Raw genomic sequence first — 19,541 nt, 5'->3', positions numbered from 1 at the left:
TAAACTTCCTTAAAACATTGAGCTGTTTTTGTGATTTTCTTTTTTTAAAGCTCATCAGCTATCATTAGTGTATTTTATATGCGGCCTGAGACAATTCTTCTTCCAATGTAGCCCAGGGAAGCCAAAAGACTGGACATCCCCACCATAGATAATAAACAAACAAGCCTGGCTACGTTCCATGAAAGTTTTATTTACAAAAACTGGCAGCAGGTTGGATTTGGCCCAAAAATATATGTGTAAATTCTGTCTGCAAATTCTAATAATGGGATCACTTTTGGGTTTGCTTCTACTCACAGAGTCAGGTCTTGCTGCTCTTCAAGTCGATGGTAACTGAGCACTGGCCAGTGGGGATGATGCACTGCAGACTCTGGTCTCTGGGACTGTCTGCCCCAATTCTAGATGATACTAAGCCACTACACTTGTTCCTGATTTTAAACAGGAGAACAATTCCTCACATGACTACTGTGACAATAAATAAGTCCGAGTCTTCCTAGTGTTCTTATCTCCGTAAAAACAGTCATTGGGAGAAACCACATTAAGATGTAGGAATGTAAATCTTTCAAGACTGGATGTAATGTCTATTAGACTCCGGTGAAGAAGCTTTTTTTTTTGAGATGGAATCTCACTCTGTGGCCCAGGCTGGAGTGCAGTGGTGCGATCTCGGCTCACTGTAACCTCTGCCTCCCGGGATCAAGTGATTCTCCTGCCTCAGCCTTCCGAGTAGCTGGGACCACAGGTGTGCGCCACCATGCCTGGCTAATTTTTATATTTTTAGTAGAGATGGGGTTTCACCATGTTGGCCAGGCTGGTCTTGAACTCCTGACCTCAAGTGATCCACCTGCCTTGGCCTCCCAACATGCTGGGATTATAGGCGTGAGCCACTATACCTGGCCAAGAAACTTTCTTTTATACAATCACATACAGACGGCAAGCATTTGGTATGTTCTTACTACATGTATGGTGTCTTTATGATGCTTCTGAATGTATGTGTTGTGTCTGTCTCAATACTACTGCAGGAGTCTTTGTTACTGAAGGATCATTGGTGGAGAAAGGGTGACTTCAAATGCATTCATTCAAGATAGCAAATAATAGGGACAAAATGGTCTCACAAAGGCTCTATCTTGAGAAGATAAATTCAAAATCGTAAAATCAAGTTTAATTTTATCTGGTATTTGAAAAACCTTAGGTTTATTGTTGCAGCCAGGAGTTAATTTTCTGGATGAACACCGAGTCGAACTTGATTGATAACTTGGCTAGGAGTTTTCTGATAAAACTACATGCTAGCACAATACGATATCCTTCATTTCATGTTTGACTTTCATAGTCTTATCATAAAAATGACAAATTTTTACAAAAATATTTGAGGGCTTCATCAATTTTCCCTAGGCCCCTCTTAACCCTTTGATACACAAACCATTATCTTCTGAAGCACTCATATCATCATCCTGAGCAGTATTCTTCTTCTTCATTTCAGTTAACAAGATCCCTACCGTCAAGGGCTTCACAGGACATTTGAGAAATTCTCCAAAATCACTTTCATTGACTTAATGAAATCACTTTGCAATCAAATGTAGCTGGACCATCAGAAAGACAACCCATCTGCCAAAAGTATGTGCAGTACGAGATGTCAAATGGGGAGGTTGGGGAGGGTGTTTGAATAGTCAGTTCATCAAAAGGGTTTTCATTTTATGACAATTCTGGTTCTACAATAAATCTCCTAACTACAAAGAATAATAAACATACAACGCCAGAAATTTATAATTTGAGTCATGTACTACTCACATGGTAAAAGTAGGTAGAGGAGCTGTCCTTATCTGTGTCTAAGTAGGGCTGGCAATCAGTAGACATAAACCTACGGGCATCAATACCATGTGCCAGGGGCTGAGAGCAGAGACATGAAGGCAGTCCTTGCCCTCAAGGAGCTTACAGTCTAACGAAAGGCAGACAGGTAAGGAAATAGGTGACAATCCCATGGATGAGTGCAATCAAAGACTTCAGGATACAAAGGAATACTCCAAAGAGTTTATGTGCTGATTCAACCAACCAACCAATATCTGAACATCAGCTCTAGGTCAGGCACCATGCTGGCCCTGGGGTACAGCAGTGAACAAGACACTGTGGTCCCAGCTCTTGGAGTTACAGTCTGATGGGAGATTCTGTCAATGAAGGTAGGTAGACAGGTATCTAAGGACAATTTCTAATGCATGTTCTGAGGAAAACAAGTAAGGGCAGTAATGAAGAACAAAGTTGGGGCCCTGCTTAGATGCAGGGGGTTTAGAGAAAACTCTGAGTGTGTCACATTTAACCTGAGACTAAAAGACGGGAAAGGAGCCAGCTGGGCTCCAGTGGAGGGAACAGAGAGTTTTGGTGAGAAGGAACAGTGTATCCAGAGGCATGAGGCCAAGGAGTGCTGGAGGCCCTGAGAAGAGAGGAGCCCAGAGGGAGGTCTGGGCAAGTCACGTGGGGCTTGAGAGGTCTCTGTTCAGAGTGTGGTTGTTATGAGATGTGCAGCGGGAAGTCGCTGAAGGATATTAAGCAGGCTGATAACACGGGCTGATTTTTGTTTCCAGATCATTCCTCTGGGTCCTATGAGGACATGTAATGGACAGAGGGAAAGCAGGGGACCCATGAAAAGGCTAAAGTACTCAGTGAATGGCCAAGGTGGCTGAGAGCAGGGCGCTGGGAGTGGAGACGGAGAAGTGAATCCAAGTGTGATACATTTAGAGAATGAAGCTGTCAGAACATCCGGATGGAGCAGGTGTCCAGCGCTGAGGGCGAGGGAGGAACCCAGGGATACCTCCAGATGTGGGTCTGAGCAACACAGCAGTGTGGCGATGTGGTTTCTTGTCCGAGAGCAGGGATGGCAGGAAAGCCCCCTTTAGGTGACATCAGAGGTGGGTTCTGAAGGCTGAATAGAGTTGTGGAAGGGCATGAGGGCGTGAAACTATGGCATGTTGGAGAACTGCACGCAGTTTGTGCTAGAGGACAGATTGGTGGGAGGAGGTGAAAATAGATCCTGGCTGTGGATGGCACATTCTGGACCTTCACTGCACTGCCAGGATAAACAGGCAGTCCCTGACCCAGGCAGGCTTACAAGATGTGTCTTGTGTGATCCTCCCAGCATTTCAAACAATTTGTGGGTAGCTGTCAGGTGTGTGGCTTTCCTTAGCACTGCACTTTGGCCAGCCTGGACATGTGCTCATGCCCAGCAACAACTGGCTGGAGTGAGTGCTCATCAGGTGGTGCTCCTCTCCTGCCTTCTTCATGCAGGGCCTCCTGGTCAGCACCCCTGGCCTGTGGCCTGGCCCCATGAGCATCTCCTGTGCAGCTCTGGGCTGCGTGATAGTGCGTCAGGCAGGCTGGAGGCAGGTTTGCATCTCAGAGCAACTACTCCTGTTGCAGAACCAATTAGAAGTGGACAAGCAAGAGGCAGGAAAACCAGCTAAATATAAAACTTCACAGATTTCTGCTACCATGCTGGCAGAAAGGGAAAGAGGCAAACACCCTTGTGTTATTTTTTTGTGTGTTTCAGAAAAAAAGAGATGTTATACATCACTGCGTATACCAGGACAGGCTCTGATTCAAAGCATAATGGAATCTGTATTACAGCATGATTCTTTATGATGAGGGCTTTGCTGTATCATCAAATATATGTGAGGGGTAATTGAAACTTGGGATTTAGTGGAGGGTACATATATTACTAGTAGGAAGGGCCACATGGATTTGTGGCTAAGAGGGAAAGAACCCAGGGCTGTGTCTACAGATATATTCAGGAGGATTCTGGTAAGCAACACACTTCTGAAGGACAGAAGAGGGATGGTTAGCAAAGGTCCGGCTGTTCTAAATGCTCCATTCTAGATGGAGCAAAGGAGAAGGAATGGGGAGTGGAAGATGGGAAGCAGAAGTATCTCAGATGAGTAATGGGACAGAGGAACAACATCCAGTGTTAAAAACAGAAGAAACCAAACAGAGCAAACTTAAGACGTTAAGTGTGTACAAATGCATGGAGTCTATGTCTAGGACAACAGTAATGGCTTGTTTTGTTTTCCTCCATTTGTCTGTGATGATTCTTGTCAGATTTCATACTACACACACTATCTATGGCGTCTTAGATAAGGCTGTGATGACAGACTATTTTTCCTGATTACTTCTGGTACACTTTTAAGAGCTTAAGATAGCACCGTGCATCTATCAGATGTGCTGTTTGGATCGTATTGTTTGAAAACTAAATTAAACGGCTGCTGAATAATGGGGTGGCTGCCAGAGACACCTTGGAAGGGAAATTGGACTTAGTACCCAGAGGAAAGGGGAGGAGGCGGCAGATGTGTCTTAGTACCCAGAGGAAAGGGGAGGAGGCGGCAGATGTGTCTTAGTACCCAGAGGAAAGGGGAGGCGGCAGATGTGTCTTAGTACCCAGAGGAAAGGGGAGGCGGCAGATGTGTCTTAGTACCCAGAGGAAAGGGGAGGCGGCAGATGTGTCTTAGTACCCAGAGGAAAGGGGAGGCGGCAGATGTGTCTTAGTACCCAGAGGAAAGGGGAGGAGGCGGAAGTGTCTGGACCCAGAGGAAAGGGGAGGAGGCGGAAGTGTCTGGACCCAGAGGAAAGGGGAGGAGGCGGAAGTGTCTGGACCCAGAGGAAAGGGGAGGAGGCGGAAGTGTCTGGACCCAGAGGAAAGGGGAGGAGGCGGCAGATGTGTCTTAGTACCCAGAGGAAAGGGGAGGCGGCAGATGTGTCTTAGTACCCAGAGGAAAGGGGAGGAGGTGGAAGTGTCTGGACCCAGAGGAAAGGGGAGGAGGCGGAAGTGTCTGGACCCAGAGGAAAGGGGAGGAGGCGGAAGTGTCTGGACCCAGAGGAAAGGGGAGGAGGCGGAAGTGTCTGGACCCAGAGGAAAGGGGAGGAGGCGGCAGATGTGTCTTAGTACCCAGAGGAAAGGGGAGGAGGCAGATGTGTCTGGACCCAGAGGAAAGGGGAGGAGGCGGCAGATGTGTCTTAGTACCCAGAGGAAAGGGGAGGAGGCAGATGTGTCTTAGTACCCAGAGGAAAGGGGAGGAGGCGGCAGATGTGTCTTAGTACCCAGAGGAAAGGGGAGGAGGCGGCAGATGTGTCTTAGTACCCAGAGGAAAGGGGAGGAGGCGGCAGATGTGTCTTAGTACCCAGAGGAAAGGGGAGGAGGCGGCAGATGTGTCTTAGTACCCAGAGGAAAGGGGAGGAGGCGGCAGATGTGTCTTAGTACCCAGAGGAAAGGGGAGGCAGCGGATGTGTCTTAGAATCCAGAGTAAAGGGGAGTAGGCGGAAGTGTCTGCCCCAGCCTTGCCTTCCCGGCCATTTCTGATTTGGGTGGGCTTCCCCAAATTCCATTAGACCCCGTGCTGCTATGTCCAGGCCCCACTTCTGGTTCAGGCTTTTCCTTAAGTAGATAACCATTGTGGCCAATTTTGTCATCAGGCATTTATTAAGTATCTACTGCAAGGCACTGTGTTAGCTTATCCTTTTCACTTAAATCTCACACTTTATATGCTGTAAAGTTCCCTCTTTAGCTTTTAAAAGGCAGCGATAAATGAGTTGTGCTTAACTTACCCTATCACCAATTGCTTTATATATCCTTACTAGAGGAGGGAGCCCCAAATTATACACAGTGCTCTGAGTGGGATTTTATCAGGTCTGTTGGTCAGCATTTACTTTAAGACACTATAAGGCATAAAAATGCCTTCAGTGCCCATTATCACTTTCTCCATCGGGGGACTCTGTGGCTCTAATTGAAAAGGCAAAGGCAAAGGCTGGCCTACGCAAATGGAAATAAATGTGTTTCCGGTGCACAGAAGAGAAGTGAGTAACGTGAGATGACAGGGATGCTGACAGTTTAGTTGGAACTTTCATCTGGGCCTCAGAGAAACAGAGTAAATTAAAGAGTGACTTACTCGTTCTTGTCCAGCTGTATCCCAGATTAGGAATTTATGTAGCTCATTTTGGTACTGGACAGTCTTGGTCATAAAAGATGCCCTATAAAGAGAGACCTCAATGATCAGAATACAATTACATAAAGCACGTTTCCAGCCCCAGTCGGAAACATCACTTAGACTCAACCAATGCTCAATCTCCCAGCACCACACTGTATCCTAATTATGTTCCTCTCTGGAGTATTTATGGGATGCTCAGATGCTGAGCGCACATCCTCTGTCAAAACAAAGCATTAGGCACATCTGCCCGACACCAAGAAGGACGAGTTCTAAGCTCCGCATCAAAAGAATCAAGAGAGAGTTCGGCAATACAGACATTAGCCTCCCTCGTAAAACACAGAACCTGTTATTTAAAAAGATGTTATCATGGGAAAATATTCCTAAAAATCTATGTCCAAGAATGTATACACTAGTTAAAAAAAAAAATTTAGGATCTGGCTTTGTCCTCCCCCAATTCCCAAACCACATGCTCATGTAAATAGGTGAGTGAGAGCTAGTGTTAACATGCGAATTAATAATATGAAGGTGTCAAACAAGGAGCAGGAAGATGGCTGGGGAGGTAACGGCTGCACCAAGGGGACCCGACTCATCATCAGCACCCCTGACGACCACCTGCGTTTCATCAACAAAAGAGGTTTCTCAGCTGAAATTCAACATCAGACCTTGGGGCCTCCTCCAGCCCCGGACGGGAGAAGGAATCATGGTTTGCAGGTCACACCGCTCACTTTCACGGAGCTACTCTGACCACGGGACTTTGATGGCAGGGTTCCTATTATTTTGGGGGTTCTACATTTGGAGGATCTTGAATAAGACATCAAAGTCTGTGTATCCTCTGAAGAGCCATGGTGGCCCAGAAGACACGCCTGGACCTTTGGGGGACTCCAGGACACAGGTTCAGGATTCTTGCCCTGGGATTGGGCCCAGCTCCAATATGACCTTCCATTCCCCCTCACCCAGAGGGCAGCCTCCCAGGAAGTCCTCTGTCTCCTCAAAGCATCCCAGTCTGGCCAGTAGAGCCCAGAGATGGGCATGTCTTCTATTTTAATGAATAATAAGCCTTCTGGAACCAAGTACCAAGTTATACCTTTTTTTTTTTTGCCAAATTGTACTCTTTTTTTTTTTTTTTTGGCCAAGTTGTACCCAAATCACTCCAATGAGGACACTGAACTCAATGACTGGCATTTTCAGATATGCTGAGGCCTTGAAATATTTTTCTTGAGATTCAAGTAATAATCTTCAAGAAAAGTGCAAGTTGAAATAGACAAGATGGCTTTCTGACGAATCATAAGCTTAGACAAGTATCAGAATCCTTAGTTTTAAAACTTCAACTCTGATACAATGAATTCCTGGCAATATTTATATAAATTTATGGCATAGCAAGTAGCCTCCAAAATAGTGATTGTGACTAGGAAGGGAACGTAAATTAGGAGGCAAGATCATATTTACTGATAGGTACTACTTACTGGATATTTATTTACTGAAAATTTACCCCTTGGTATCCTTAGTAAAGTGCTTTGTACATAGAAGGTAATCCATAAATGGTTATTGTATCAAGAACTTTTGGCGACTCACTATGATTAAAGCAGGATGTGCAACATGATTTCTCACTTAGGAAAGATCTAAGCATTCAAAAAGCATTGTTTATTGTGAAGATTAAATGAGATGATGGATGTGGAAGTGCTTTGTAAATTGTAAAGCACTATATCTATACAAGGTATTATTATTATTATTTAAAGGCAGCGCCAGGAAATGGTTTAGTTTAGACTTTGCAATTAGTCCTAAAAGCTTGCAACTCAACTCTCCATCAATTATGGCTGTGGTGTTACATTTATGAGTGACAACAGGCATCCAACAGGAGCCTACCAACAGAGCCAACACATCCAACACTTCCATTTTGGCTGCTCAAAGGACAAAAGAAGAAATATGTCTCAAGTAGACAAAAAGCTGAGAAAGGTATACACAATAATTATGACAGGATCAGAACTCAACGAAGTTTAACCTACCTGCCAAGCACTTCCCTTTAATGAAAACATTACTTATTACTGAGTCAGATAAAAGACAAAATGGCAGCTATGATGTAATGAAAGTGCCCTGAAGGATTAAATCTAACTCCCTGTCTGACCCTGGACCACCCTTCTACTCTTCCCTCTCATCACTTTCACCACGCCTCCTTCCTGTCTACTCTGAGGTTTTCTTGTACCTCAAGCTCCCTTCTTGGGTCTAAATCTCTGTCTGTTGGCTTCCTGTGCTTTGATCATCAGCATCACTTGCCCACACCACCAGTTCTCTAGCCTCCTTGCCTGTCTTGTCTCAACCACCCAGAAAAGCTCCAACAGCCTCTCCACCTGCTTCCTCTACCCAAAGATTGGGTGGTGGCCTCGCTGGAGGAAAAATTACAACACTATGTGGACGGGCATGCAGATTCTATGCTTTGTCTGCTGGGCATGCTTCTTAGGCCTTTTTCCATTCCACACAGCAATTATCCCACATTCTCTCTCCACCTTTCTAGCTCCCTACCACTTCCAGCTACCTGTCTCTTCAGGACAACAGCTTGTTTTAGCCTTCTCAGAGAAAACAGGTTATAAGCCCCAAGCAAGACTCTCAACAAGCTCCCCCAGTCAACACTTCCAACTAGAGAACAGAAGAATTTCCACTCATACTTGCTGTGAGTTTCACTTTCCTGACTTTCGCTGAGTCAGAGATGTCTTTTCTTTGCGTCATGTGTCAATGCTGCCCTGGTGCATGACCCAGCACATCCTGCATGGGCCACTGCAGTCATCAAACTGGTCTTCTCAAGTCTCAAATCTTTTCAGTTGTCACTGCGTCCACCTTCCCACTGACCACTGACTGCTCTTCTTCCTTGGATGCTTTCCCACTGGCTCTCCCCTGGCCAGATGCTCCCCACCCTTTGGGTCTCAGCTTAAATGTTAATGACCATAGACACCTGTGCCATCTACCTGACCAGGCAGCCTCCCACCCAACTCACCACTGCACTTTGTCTTTAGAGCACCTTTCACAACATCTGAGTAGTCCATTTATGTTTTCTTCTTTTAAAAGTTTGCCTGTTCAGTGTCTGACGCACCCATGAGAATTTTAAGTTCTTTGAGCGTAGGGGCCTCGCTGTAACTCTTCCTCTGTAATATGGGTATCTTCCTCATCTCTCCATCTCCTTGCTATCCTAGAACTCCAACAAAACAATTATCATGTAGCCTACATGCTAGGTGGCTGTCTATTATACCAACAGATATAGGGTGTCTTGGCCAAGCACTTCCTGAAGCATGAAGTGAGAAGTACTATTGAAATGCAGGTAAAACACTGAGATTAGAGCAGACTTGGGCTCTGCAACCATAGCAAGGCATGTGGCCTTTAGGGTATGCGGGAAGTGGTTCAACTAGCACAGGGCTGAGTATGCCCAAGCAATGTCCTTCCTGCCTTCTCCTGCCAAGCCACCAGCTCCAACTCCTTCTAGCCCACAGGTGACCAGCAAAATCCAGGAGTTAGAGCAAAGAGTCACTATGTCCCTCTCTCACTCAGAGCTCTGGAATTCTGCTAAGAAAGAAGTCGTATCACTTTTTGGAGGGAGGGGGTGTCTCTTTCCTGCTAGCTCACATTTGAATCAGGAGCTCTTTCCTACCCCCAGGTCACAGCTCAAGTGGCCAACCTTTCTCCCCTCAACTCCACAATGCAACTCTGTTGATTTCTGAGAGGTGGAAATCTTGGCCTATCATATCTGTAAGAACCACTTCCTCCTCAGCATTAGGATTGGATTCTTTTCCGTAGTGGTAACACCTGGATTCAGAGTGAGAGATGGGAGGAGGTGGTTGCCTATGGCTCCTCCAGAGCTCTACGCTAGCCCCAGGTAGAAGGCCTCCTGCAGGGCTCAACAATGGATTCCTTCCTATGGTCAGGTCTTTATCCGTTGAGAACAGCACCTTTCCAAATCTGCTTGATTTAGTTTAACTACACAATTTAGATACTTCATCACCCTTCCTACCTAACATGGTGAAAAAAGGGCTTTATTTCCACTCTACCCCCACGATCACCCCAAATTCCAAGATCTCAATCACAGAACATTATGTCTGCCTTCCACAGAACAGAATCGAGTCTGCAACTATTCTTTGTCCTTTGTTACTTGCATCCAATTTTGAAGTAGAGCTGTCTGGTTCTTCATTTTATATTTAAACTACACTCGAACCTCAATCCCTGAAATAAATTCATAAATTGGACCCTAATCTTCAAGTGGGACTACTACAATTTTTCCTTCCATTGTCACTAGAACTCTAGGATCACTTGGATCACTCCTTTAACGATCAAGTTAAATGATGAAGAGGGTATTTCAATATCTTGCTTTTTGAAAAACTGGCAATGGTTCCCTGCCATTCAAATGATACATTTTTATTTTCCAGCCTGCCATTTACTTGTCTGATAACCTTATTTTTCACTACTAAACTGTCTCTCTTCACTCTGCCTAGGCAGATCTTATTATGTCTTTAATCTAAAATCCCTACTACCATTATTTCCTAAAGCTAGAATGCCTTTCATATACTTCTCCATTTTTCATGGCATTCTAAAAATATGACTTTCACGCACACCAAGTAGTCACGATCTTTGGTCAGAGTACGTGCTCTCAATGAAAAACTTGCTGCAAGGTATTTTAAACATTTCTTTAACTGCAGTAGACTTGTTTAGCTCTCCTGCAACACAGGTGTGCTCTGACATCACATTCCAGCACCTCTCTTTACTGGGATATGGCTTTTTCTTTGCATGGCATATGGGATGCTGTCACCCCCATAACGGCATATAGTGCCTCCCGAGGATGAACAATCCCGCACATTTTTTTTTGTTTGTTTTTTGTTTTTTGAGACGGAGTCTCGCTCTGTCGCCCAGACTGGAGTGCAATGGCGCATTCTCAGCTCACTGCAAGCTCCGCCTCCCAGGTTCACACCATTCTCCTGCCTCAGCCTCTCCAGTAGCTGGGAATGCAGGTGCCCGCCACCACACCCGGCTAATTTTTTGTAGTTTTAGTAGAGACAGGGTTTCACCGTGTTAGCCTCGATCTCCTGACCTCGCGATCCACCTGCCTTGGCCTCCCAAAGTGCTGGGAATACAGGCGTGAGCCACCGCACCTGACCAATCCAGCACATTTTACAATTAACAAAGGACTCTCACTTCCCAAACTAGAAATCTCATGCAAACAACCCTTGGATTTCTGGATTATGTATACTGATGGAAACACCACTGAATACCAAGATTGAGACATAAAAAGACCAAAGGCACATGACACCTAGAAGTTCCTAACAGAGGTATCAAGGGACCTTCACAAAGTTATCTCTGTTAGAATGGTGCAAAGAACTTGATGGGTCCTCAGTGAGGGTTAGCTGAATTTAAGGGCACATTTGGCTTACAGTAGAGTGGCTTCAAAAAGCTGGAAGTCTCAAGTGTATCCATAAATTCAGTGAAATATTATGTGCATTCCATAGTCACACACACCTTTAACCTTTCCTGGAATCTCCACCATCTCTTAGGCTAATGAGATCTAAGGATTAACTCTGCATAGTAATCTCTCCTGAGCAGTCGACACCCACTTAAAGAAGAGTGGCGCACAATGGACTGTTCCACAGGTTCACGGTCATCCTAAGCAAATCCTTTATCACCTTTACTTATCATACAGTCTAAAAACTTTTTGGAAAATATTTAAAATCAAGGAAAAGATTTCTTTAAACAGGTTGGGTGTGGTGGCTCACGCTTGTAATCCCAGCACTTTGAGAGGCTGAGGCAGGATGATCACTTGAGGTCAGGAGTTCAAGACCAGTCTGACCAACGTGGTGAAACCTTGTCTCTACTAAAAATACAAAAATTAGCCGGGTGTGGTGGTGGGCGCCTGTAGTCCCAGCTACTCAGGAGGCTGAGGCAGGAGAATCACTCAAACCCGGGACGTGGAGGATGCAGTGAGCCGAGATAGTGCCAGTGCACTCCAGTCTGTGCGACAGAGCGAGACTCCATCTCAAAAAAATAAAATAAAAATAAAATAAAAATAAATAAACAAACATAACTAAATAGCAAAAAGCCTATCCTTTCCTAAACTTGTCATAATAATTTACATAACAGGCCGGGCGCGGTGGCTCAAGCCTGTAATCCCAGCACTTTGGGAGGCCGAGACGGGCGGATCACGAGGTCAGGAGATCGAGACCATCCTGGCTAACACGGTGAAACCCCGTCTCTACTAAAAAATACAAAAAAAACTAGCCGGGCGAGGTGGCGGGCGCCTGTAGTCCCAGCTACTCGGGAGGCTGAGGCAGGAGAATGGCGTGAACCCGGGAGGCGGAGCTTGCAGTGAGCTGAGATCCGGCCACTGCACTCCAGCCTGGGCGACAGAGCAAGACTCCGTGTCAAAAAAAAAAAAAAAAAAAAAAAAAATTTACATAACATATACCATTTCACATGAAAAACAAAATCAGTAACAACAATGGCAAAACTGTCTTGACTTTATTGTTAGGCACTCTTCTAATGATTTCACATGTGACCCAGTTGAACCCCTCTACTGTGGGCTCCAGGCTGGTTTTCATTCTTCATCACCATTTTGCAGATGGGACACAGAGTAGACAGGGCTGGTGAGAGGTGCAGTTAGGATCCACAGCCAGGCAGTCTGTGCTCTGAACTCCAGTGCTATTTGTACCGGGCAATCTATTCACTCCTTCAAACACCAGGATTCTACCACATGGCAGCATGGCAGGAGCACCAGGCAGGCAAGATAGAAAGAGCCCATCACAGCCCTCAAGTCAGGTGAATAATTACCAGCTAATTATCCTATGAGGTAAGTGAAGAATGGACAGAGTGTGAGCAGGAGAATGGTGATGACATCCTAGGATCTGCACCCTAACCTCAGAACCTATGAACAGATTCCCTTACATGGCAAATGAGACCTGCCCAATGTGATTAAATCAAGGATCTTGTGATGGGGAGAGGACCCAGGTGGGACCAGGTGGAGTGAAGCCAGAAAAGAAGGTGATGTGAAGATGGAAATGGAGAACAGAATGATGGGCCTTGAAGATGAAAGAAGGGGCTACAAGCCAAGGCAGTTGCTGGAAGCTGAAAAAGGTATGGAAATGAATTCTTCCCTCAGAACTTCCAGAAGGACCAGCTCTGTCAATACTCTGACTTTAATCCTGTGAAACTGACTTTGGACTTCTCACCTTCAGAACTATAAAAGAGTAAGTGTGTGTTTTTAAAAGCTGCTCAGTTTGCTGTGATGTGTTAAAGCAGCAAGAGGAAACAAATACATCAGGGAAGCCTTCAGAGAAAAGGTGAAGTATGGGGCTGAGCCAGAAAGTTGAGGGAGAAGATGGGCGAGGACCCCCAGGGGGGTCCCATTCAATGAAGAGCAATGGCAGGAATCAAAGTAGAGAATCATGAATGTCAAGAAGCAGCCTGGCTGCTCTGCAGGGTTAGACTTGGAGGGTGCGGTGGGCAGAGTGCAGTTAGGTGACCACATAGAAGGCTCCAGGCAGGTGAAGGTTGGTAACAAGCACCTCCTTGGTGTGAGGCCCTGTTCCTTATAAGACAGCATCTCCTGGAGGCCAGAGCTCCGCCACCCCATTTATGCTGCTCCATTTGTATTACTAGTGAATATTTCAGAAATATTCTAAAAATATTCAAAAAATGGTACATTTCTATGTACCATTTGCATTATGTTGCTTTGTTTCAATTACTACTGAATATTTCAAAAAATCACTCGCTCTTTTTAAACCGAGCCTTACCTGAGCAACAATATTGGTAAAATTAAAAACCTACTAGTTTCATGAACTAGTTTTATTTTTCCTAAGAGACAATAAAATACTTTTTATCCCCCCAGATTCCAGGCAGTATCCTTAAAGTCTCTACTTTTAAGGATCCTCCAGGACAGAAGTAGAGACAGATGATGTAGGCAAAAATTGGGGAATAGCAAGCCTCGTGAGGGCACAGACAAGACTAAGGCAAGTGGGTCAAAAAGAACAGCAAGGCTGACATTTTGGGCTGGATGATTAAAAAAAAAGCCAGTGGCCAGGTGTGGTAGCTCATGCCTGTAATCCCAGCATTTTGGAAGGCCAAGGCGGGTGGATCACTTGAGGTTGGGAGTTCGAGATCAGCCTGGCCAACATGGTGAAACCCTATCTCTACTAAAAAAACAAAAAAATTAGCTGGGCATGGTGGTGGGCACCTGTAATTCCAGCTACTCAGGAGGCTAAGGCAGGAGAATCGCTTGAACCCGGGAGATGGAGGTTGCAGTGAGCTGAGATCGCACCACTGCGCTCCAGCCTGGGCGACAGAGCGGGACTCTGTCTCAAAAACAAAGAAACAAACAAAGAAAACAAACAGCAAGGAGGGGAAGCAAGCTGAGTGGCCCACGGAAATGATTCTGGACAAAGATGGGATGGGCAGTAAGGGACAAAAGGGACAACTTAAGACTAACACACAAAATCCACAAGGTATCACTGGGGTGAGGGAAAGGGAGAGTTCTCAGCAAGTCTATGTAGCAGGCTTCTGTCAGTTCAGGCAACTCTGTGTGTGATGAACTATTTCAGTTATTTCCAAACTGTAACTGTATTCTTTAATTTTTTAAATAGGTAATACATTCATATGTTTCAATATTCAAAATGTACAAAACAAGGATAGACCCAAACATCTCCCATGTTCCTTTCCAGCCACTGAATTCCTCTCCCTGGAGACTCAATCTTAGCAGTTTCTTAGACCTCCTTTCAGAAATACGTTAGGGTTAGATAAAGCACATGCAGATACAGTTTCCCCTGTGTCTTTTATTTTTAAACACGGATGGCAATACACACCACATACCTTTGATTTTTTTCTCTATCCTATACCTAGGAGATCATCCAACCTAAGTATATCAAGTTTCCTGAAGATGGCTTTTTTCCTTTATTATATTGAGTACCTGCACCATAATGGATATAATCAGACCCCCACTCATCAACAATGCTGCAAGTGTTAACCTTGGAGAATTTTTAATCGGTTTAGAAGTGATGTGAGTTTATCTGTAGGACAAAGACCTAGAAGCAGAACTGCTTGCTGAGGCAAAGGGAATGAAGCGACAGCATAACAGCGTACTAAGAGTGTCCCCACCCCACACAAGCCGTTTCTGACTTGCACTTCAGCGGTGAGGCTTAACTGTCCTTGGATTTCAAATAAATGGAGTCATAAAATATGTACTCTATTGTGTCTAGCTTCTTTTACTTAACAATGGTTTTGAAATTCATCTACAGTGTTTGGTAGTTCATTCTTTTTTATTGCTGGATGCTATTCAACTGTGTGAATATTTTGCACTTTGCCCATTCTTATGTTGAGGGATTTAAGTTGTTTCAAGTTTTTGGCTATAATGAACAAGGCTACTATAAACATTTTTGTACAAGTGTTTTTGTAAACATAAAAAGAGTCCTTCAAAGTAGTTAAACCATTTATACTTGTATTAGAAATTTATGGAGTTCTAGTGATTCCATATTTTTGCCAACATTTGGTTGTTACTCTTTAAATTTTAGCTATTCCCTAAGAACAGGGCACGGATGTTTACTCACACACTTCGATTTAACATTGGACTACAGGGTTTAGCCAATACAATAAGGCCAAAAAAAAAAAAAAAAAGTACAAAGTTGGTAAACACAGTAAAATTGTCAGACATTATATTCACAGACATCATATTTTTTATATCATGGAGTCCATAAAAAATCTTGTGTAACTACTGCTCAAAATAAGATGCATGACATCTCCAATGACCAGAAGGTTTCCTCATGCCCATTTCTGGTTAACTCCTGTCCCTATCCCAGGCAAAACATGAAGTCTATAATTTAAAACAAAGGAAAAAAAGCTCAAAATAAAAAAACTTACAGTCAATATAATAATTTATACGGCAGGTTTAATGTTTCCCATTTTGGTATTTCTCTGCTCTTCTTTTTCTGTCTTCTTTGGATAGATCAAATATTGAGGGCAGTATTCTGCTTCTTAAAAAAAAGAATTTTTTTTTTTTTGAGATGGAGTTTCACTCTTGTTGCCCAGGCTGCAGTACAGTGGTGCCAGCTCTGCTTACTGCAATCTCTATCTCCCAGGTTCAAGCGATTCTCGTGCCGCAGACTCCCAAGTAGTTGGGATTACAGGCACCCGCCACCACACCCAGCTAACGTTTTTTGTGTTTTTAGTAGAGACATGGTTTCACCACGTTGCCCAGGGTGGTCTCAAACTCCTGACCTCAGGTGATCCACCTGCCTCGGCCTCCCAAAGTGCTGGGATTACAAGTGTGAGCCACTGCGCCTGGCCAAAAAAAAAATTTTTTTTTAAAGAAGTATAGTGGCACAATACTGGTTCACAGTAGCCTTGAACTCCTGGGCTCAAGCGATCCTCCCGCCTCAGTCTCCCAAGTAGCTAGGACTACAGGTGCCACTCATAAAATCCAGCTAATTTTTTCATTTTCTTGTAGAGACAGGGTCTTGCTACACTGCCCAAGCTGGTTTTGAACGCCTGGCCTCAAATATCATCCCTTAACTTGGCCTCCCAAAACACTGGGATTTACAGGTGTGAGTCATGGCGCTGGACCCTCGATTTTATTTCTTGTATTGGATTTTTAGCTATACCTCTCTGTGTGTGTCTATTTTTTCAATAGTTTCTCTAGAGATTACATTATGCATCTTTAAATTTCAATCTACTTCCAAAGGATACTATACTATTTCATGAACAATGTTAAGACTCTGCCAGCTGAATTCCTCATCTTCATATATTCCCCTCCCATCCACTGTGCTCCCGTTGCCTGATACTTAACTTCTTCATATGTTAGTAAAACAAATGATATAATTGTTACATATATATTTAAAGCCAATCGTGTTTTTAGCTGGATGAACCAGGCTCCTGTTAATATTTCTTGATATGGGCCTACTGTAGACAAATTCAGTTTTTGTCTGAAAATGTCTTCACCTTAATTTTGAAGAAAGTTTTCACGCAGGTTTAATTAATTAATTATTGCTGGATACAGAATTAGCTGACAGGTTTTATTTATTTATTTATTTATTTATGACAGAGTCTCACTCCGTCATCCAGGCTGGAGTGCAATGGCATGATCTTGGCTCACTGCAACCTCCGCCCCCTGGGTTCAAGCGGTTCTCCTGCGTCAGCCTCCCGAGTAGCTGGCATTACAGGTATCCACCACCACGCCCTGATAATTTTTGTATTTTAAGTAGAGACAGGGTTTCACCATATTGGCCAGGCTGGGTCTTGAACTCCTGACCTCAGGTGATCCACTCACCTTGGCCTCCAAAAGTGCTGGGATTACAGGTGTGAGCCACCACATCCCGCCTATTTCTTTTTTAACTATGTTAAAGACGCTGTATCATTATACTCTGGCCTCCACTGTTTGTGCTGAAAAGTCAGAGATAATTATTATCACTGTCCTCCTGTATATAACATGTTTTCATCCCTCTTCTGATTGCTTTTAAGATCTGCTCTTTATTTCTGGTTGTCAGCAGTTTGACTATGATATACCCAGGTTGTGGAGTTGTGGTTTGTTTTGTATTTATCCCGACAAGAGTTTGCAGAAATTCTCAGATTTATACATTGATCACTTCCATCAACTGTGGAAAGTTTCTAACTTTTATCTCTTGAATTTTTTTCCTTTCCCCTTCTTTTTTCTTTCAGGGAAGCCAATTGTGAAACTGACAGCACCTTACAGATTTTGGATGTCTTAAAAAATCTTTCTCTTCTCTTTGCATTTCAGTTTGGATACTTTCTACTTATCTGACTTCAAACTGACATTTTATAAGATGACCGGACACAGCAGAGGAAGAGGGTCAGTGAATTGGATCAAGATTTTAAAGACATTCCTTTGCTTTGCAGCCCCACCGATGGATTTCTGCACCTTGGCTGCTGTCACCCTATGCCAGCAAAAGCAGAAATTCCTGCAGAGAGTTTGCTCTGAGCTCACCTGCCCCACTTCAAGTCTCCACAGTTGAGAGCCCAACTGTTTCCATCTGTGGCAGTTTCCCTGTCCCTGTTTCAATAGAGGATGACAGCAGCTATGGCTCTCTTCTGAATGGTCTATCACTTTCTGAAGTTCAGTTTATTTAGGTTTCTTTGTGTGCTCAGCTGCCTAATGGGCTTTTAAAAACTTATCTTGCTTGTTTTGGCTGTTTGGGTGAGGATGATGGTCTCTTGTGACTTTTTACGAGTTGGAAAGCACAGTGGATTGCTTAAAGGACTGAGTTACTACATTTAAAGGATATAATATGCCCATCATTATCATTACTACTTATATTTGAAAATTTTTGCCAAGTTGTTCTTTATAGTGGTTGCACGAAGGACTTGTTAAATGTTCCCTTATGGCAAGGCAGAACCAGGTACTTGGGGATGACCGGGTAGAAAGAGGAGTTCAATAGTAGGTATGTGGAGTCTCAGATGTTTCTGTTTAAATACCAGTCACTTGGTGTCATTGGAGAAAGGTGGCCATCAAAGCTGTGAGTGTGAATAAAATCACCTAGGAAGACATACAGACTATGCAAGAAATTCTCACTGTTTTGACATTTTAGGGGTGGACACTGAAGCCAAGAAACACAAGAAGGAGGAAGCCCCAAGACGTAGAAAGGAGAATCAGAATCATATCCCAGGAAACAAAAGGATTAAAAAAAAAAAGTCAAGATAATGTCAAATACTTCTAGAGGACAAATACAATAAAAAGCGACTTATATTTGTGGTTTATATTTAGTCAAACTCTACAACAATGGTGTTTCAATGGAATAATGGGGGTAAAAGCTGATAAGAGAACAGTCAATGGTCAATAAGAGATTGGTTAAATAGAGACAATAAATGTATACAATCATGAAAATCTTCAATAATAATTTTTCATTGAGCTGTCTATTGTGGGCTGAGGATACAGCTGTCTGTGATCATTTCAGACAAGGTTCCTCTTCTCATACAGCTTATATTCAAGTGGCAGGAACTGACAATAAATAAATAGATGATTATAGATTTCAATATTTACTATGAAGATAAAAAAACACTGTGTGGTGATAGTGACTGGAGTGGCAATTTGAGATAGGATGATAGCAAAAACTTGGATGAACCGTAAAAGGTAAGAAGATCCAACCATTCCAATATTTAGCGGGTGGAGAACATTTCAAAAAGAGGAAACAGTATACACAGACACCTTGAGTCGGGAGAGACTACCAAATGTTTGAAAAGAAGGGCCACGTGGCTGAAATGTAGTAAGAGGAAGACAGTGATAACAAATCAAGGTGAGGACAAACCACCAGCGCTGGCTGGAAGTGACAGAGGATGAGGTTCCGGGCTGCCAGTGTGGCTGGAAATAGAGAGGGGATGTTCTAGAAAAGAAGGAGCTGCAAATCCATACACAGACTCCTCGCAGAGCCACAGCTGACTCCTATAATTGCACATGCAACTGGGGAGACGCCAACGAGTTTAATGGACAGCAACAGCTGGAAGACCAAAAAAAGAGCTGAGCAGAGATTTTAGCTGTTTGCAACTGCAGGGGAGAAAAGTTGGGAGTTTAAATCCTGCTAATCCAGAGGCCCACTGGACACCTTGAATGATAATGAGGTA

The 19,541-nt window shown here is 43.8% G+C and overlaps 1 protein-coding gene across 3 annotated transcripts in view; it reads right to left on the bottom strand.

The window, feature by feature from the left end:
• RAB22A (RAB22A, member RAS oncogene family) overlaps positions 1 to 19,541 on the bottom strand; it is a 60,472-nt gene that overhangs the window by 19,291 nt on the left and 21,640 nt on the right. For 2 of the 3 annotated variants that reach the window (XM_005569434.4, XM_045363188.3), the window contains exon 3: positions 5,919 to 6,000. The exons of the other annotated variant lie outside the window; for it this stretch is intronic. In XM_005569434.4, coding sequence (XP_005569491.2) covers positions 5,919 to 6,000 — 82 coding nt within the window. The remainder of the gene's footprint in view (positions 1 to 5,918; positions 6,001 to 19,541) is intronic. 3 annotated transcript variants of the gene reach the window in all.

The sequence above is a fragment of the Macaca fascicularis genome, chromosome 10, assembly GCF_037993035.2.
Source record: "Macaca fascicularis isolate 582-1 chromosome 10, T2T-MFA8v1.1".
NCBI lineage: Eukaryota > Metazoa > Chordata > Mammalia > Primates > Cercopithecidae > Macaca > Macaca fascicularis.
Note: the sequence above shows the minus strand (reverse complement) of the source record. Positions and strands in the feature narration are given on the sequence as shown.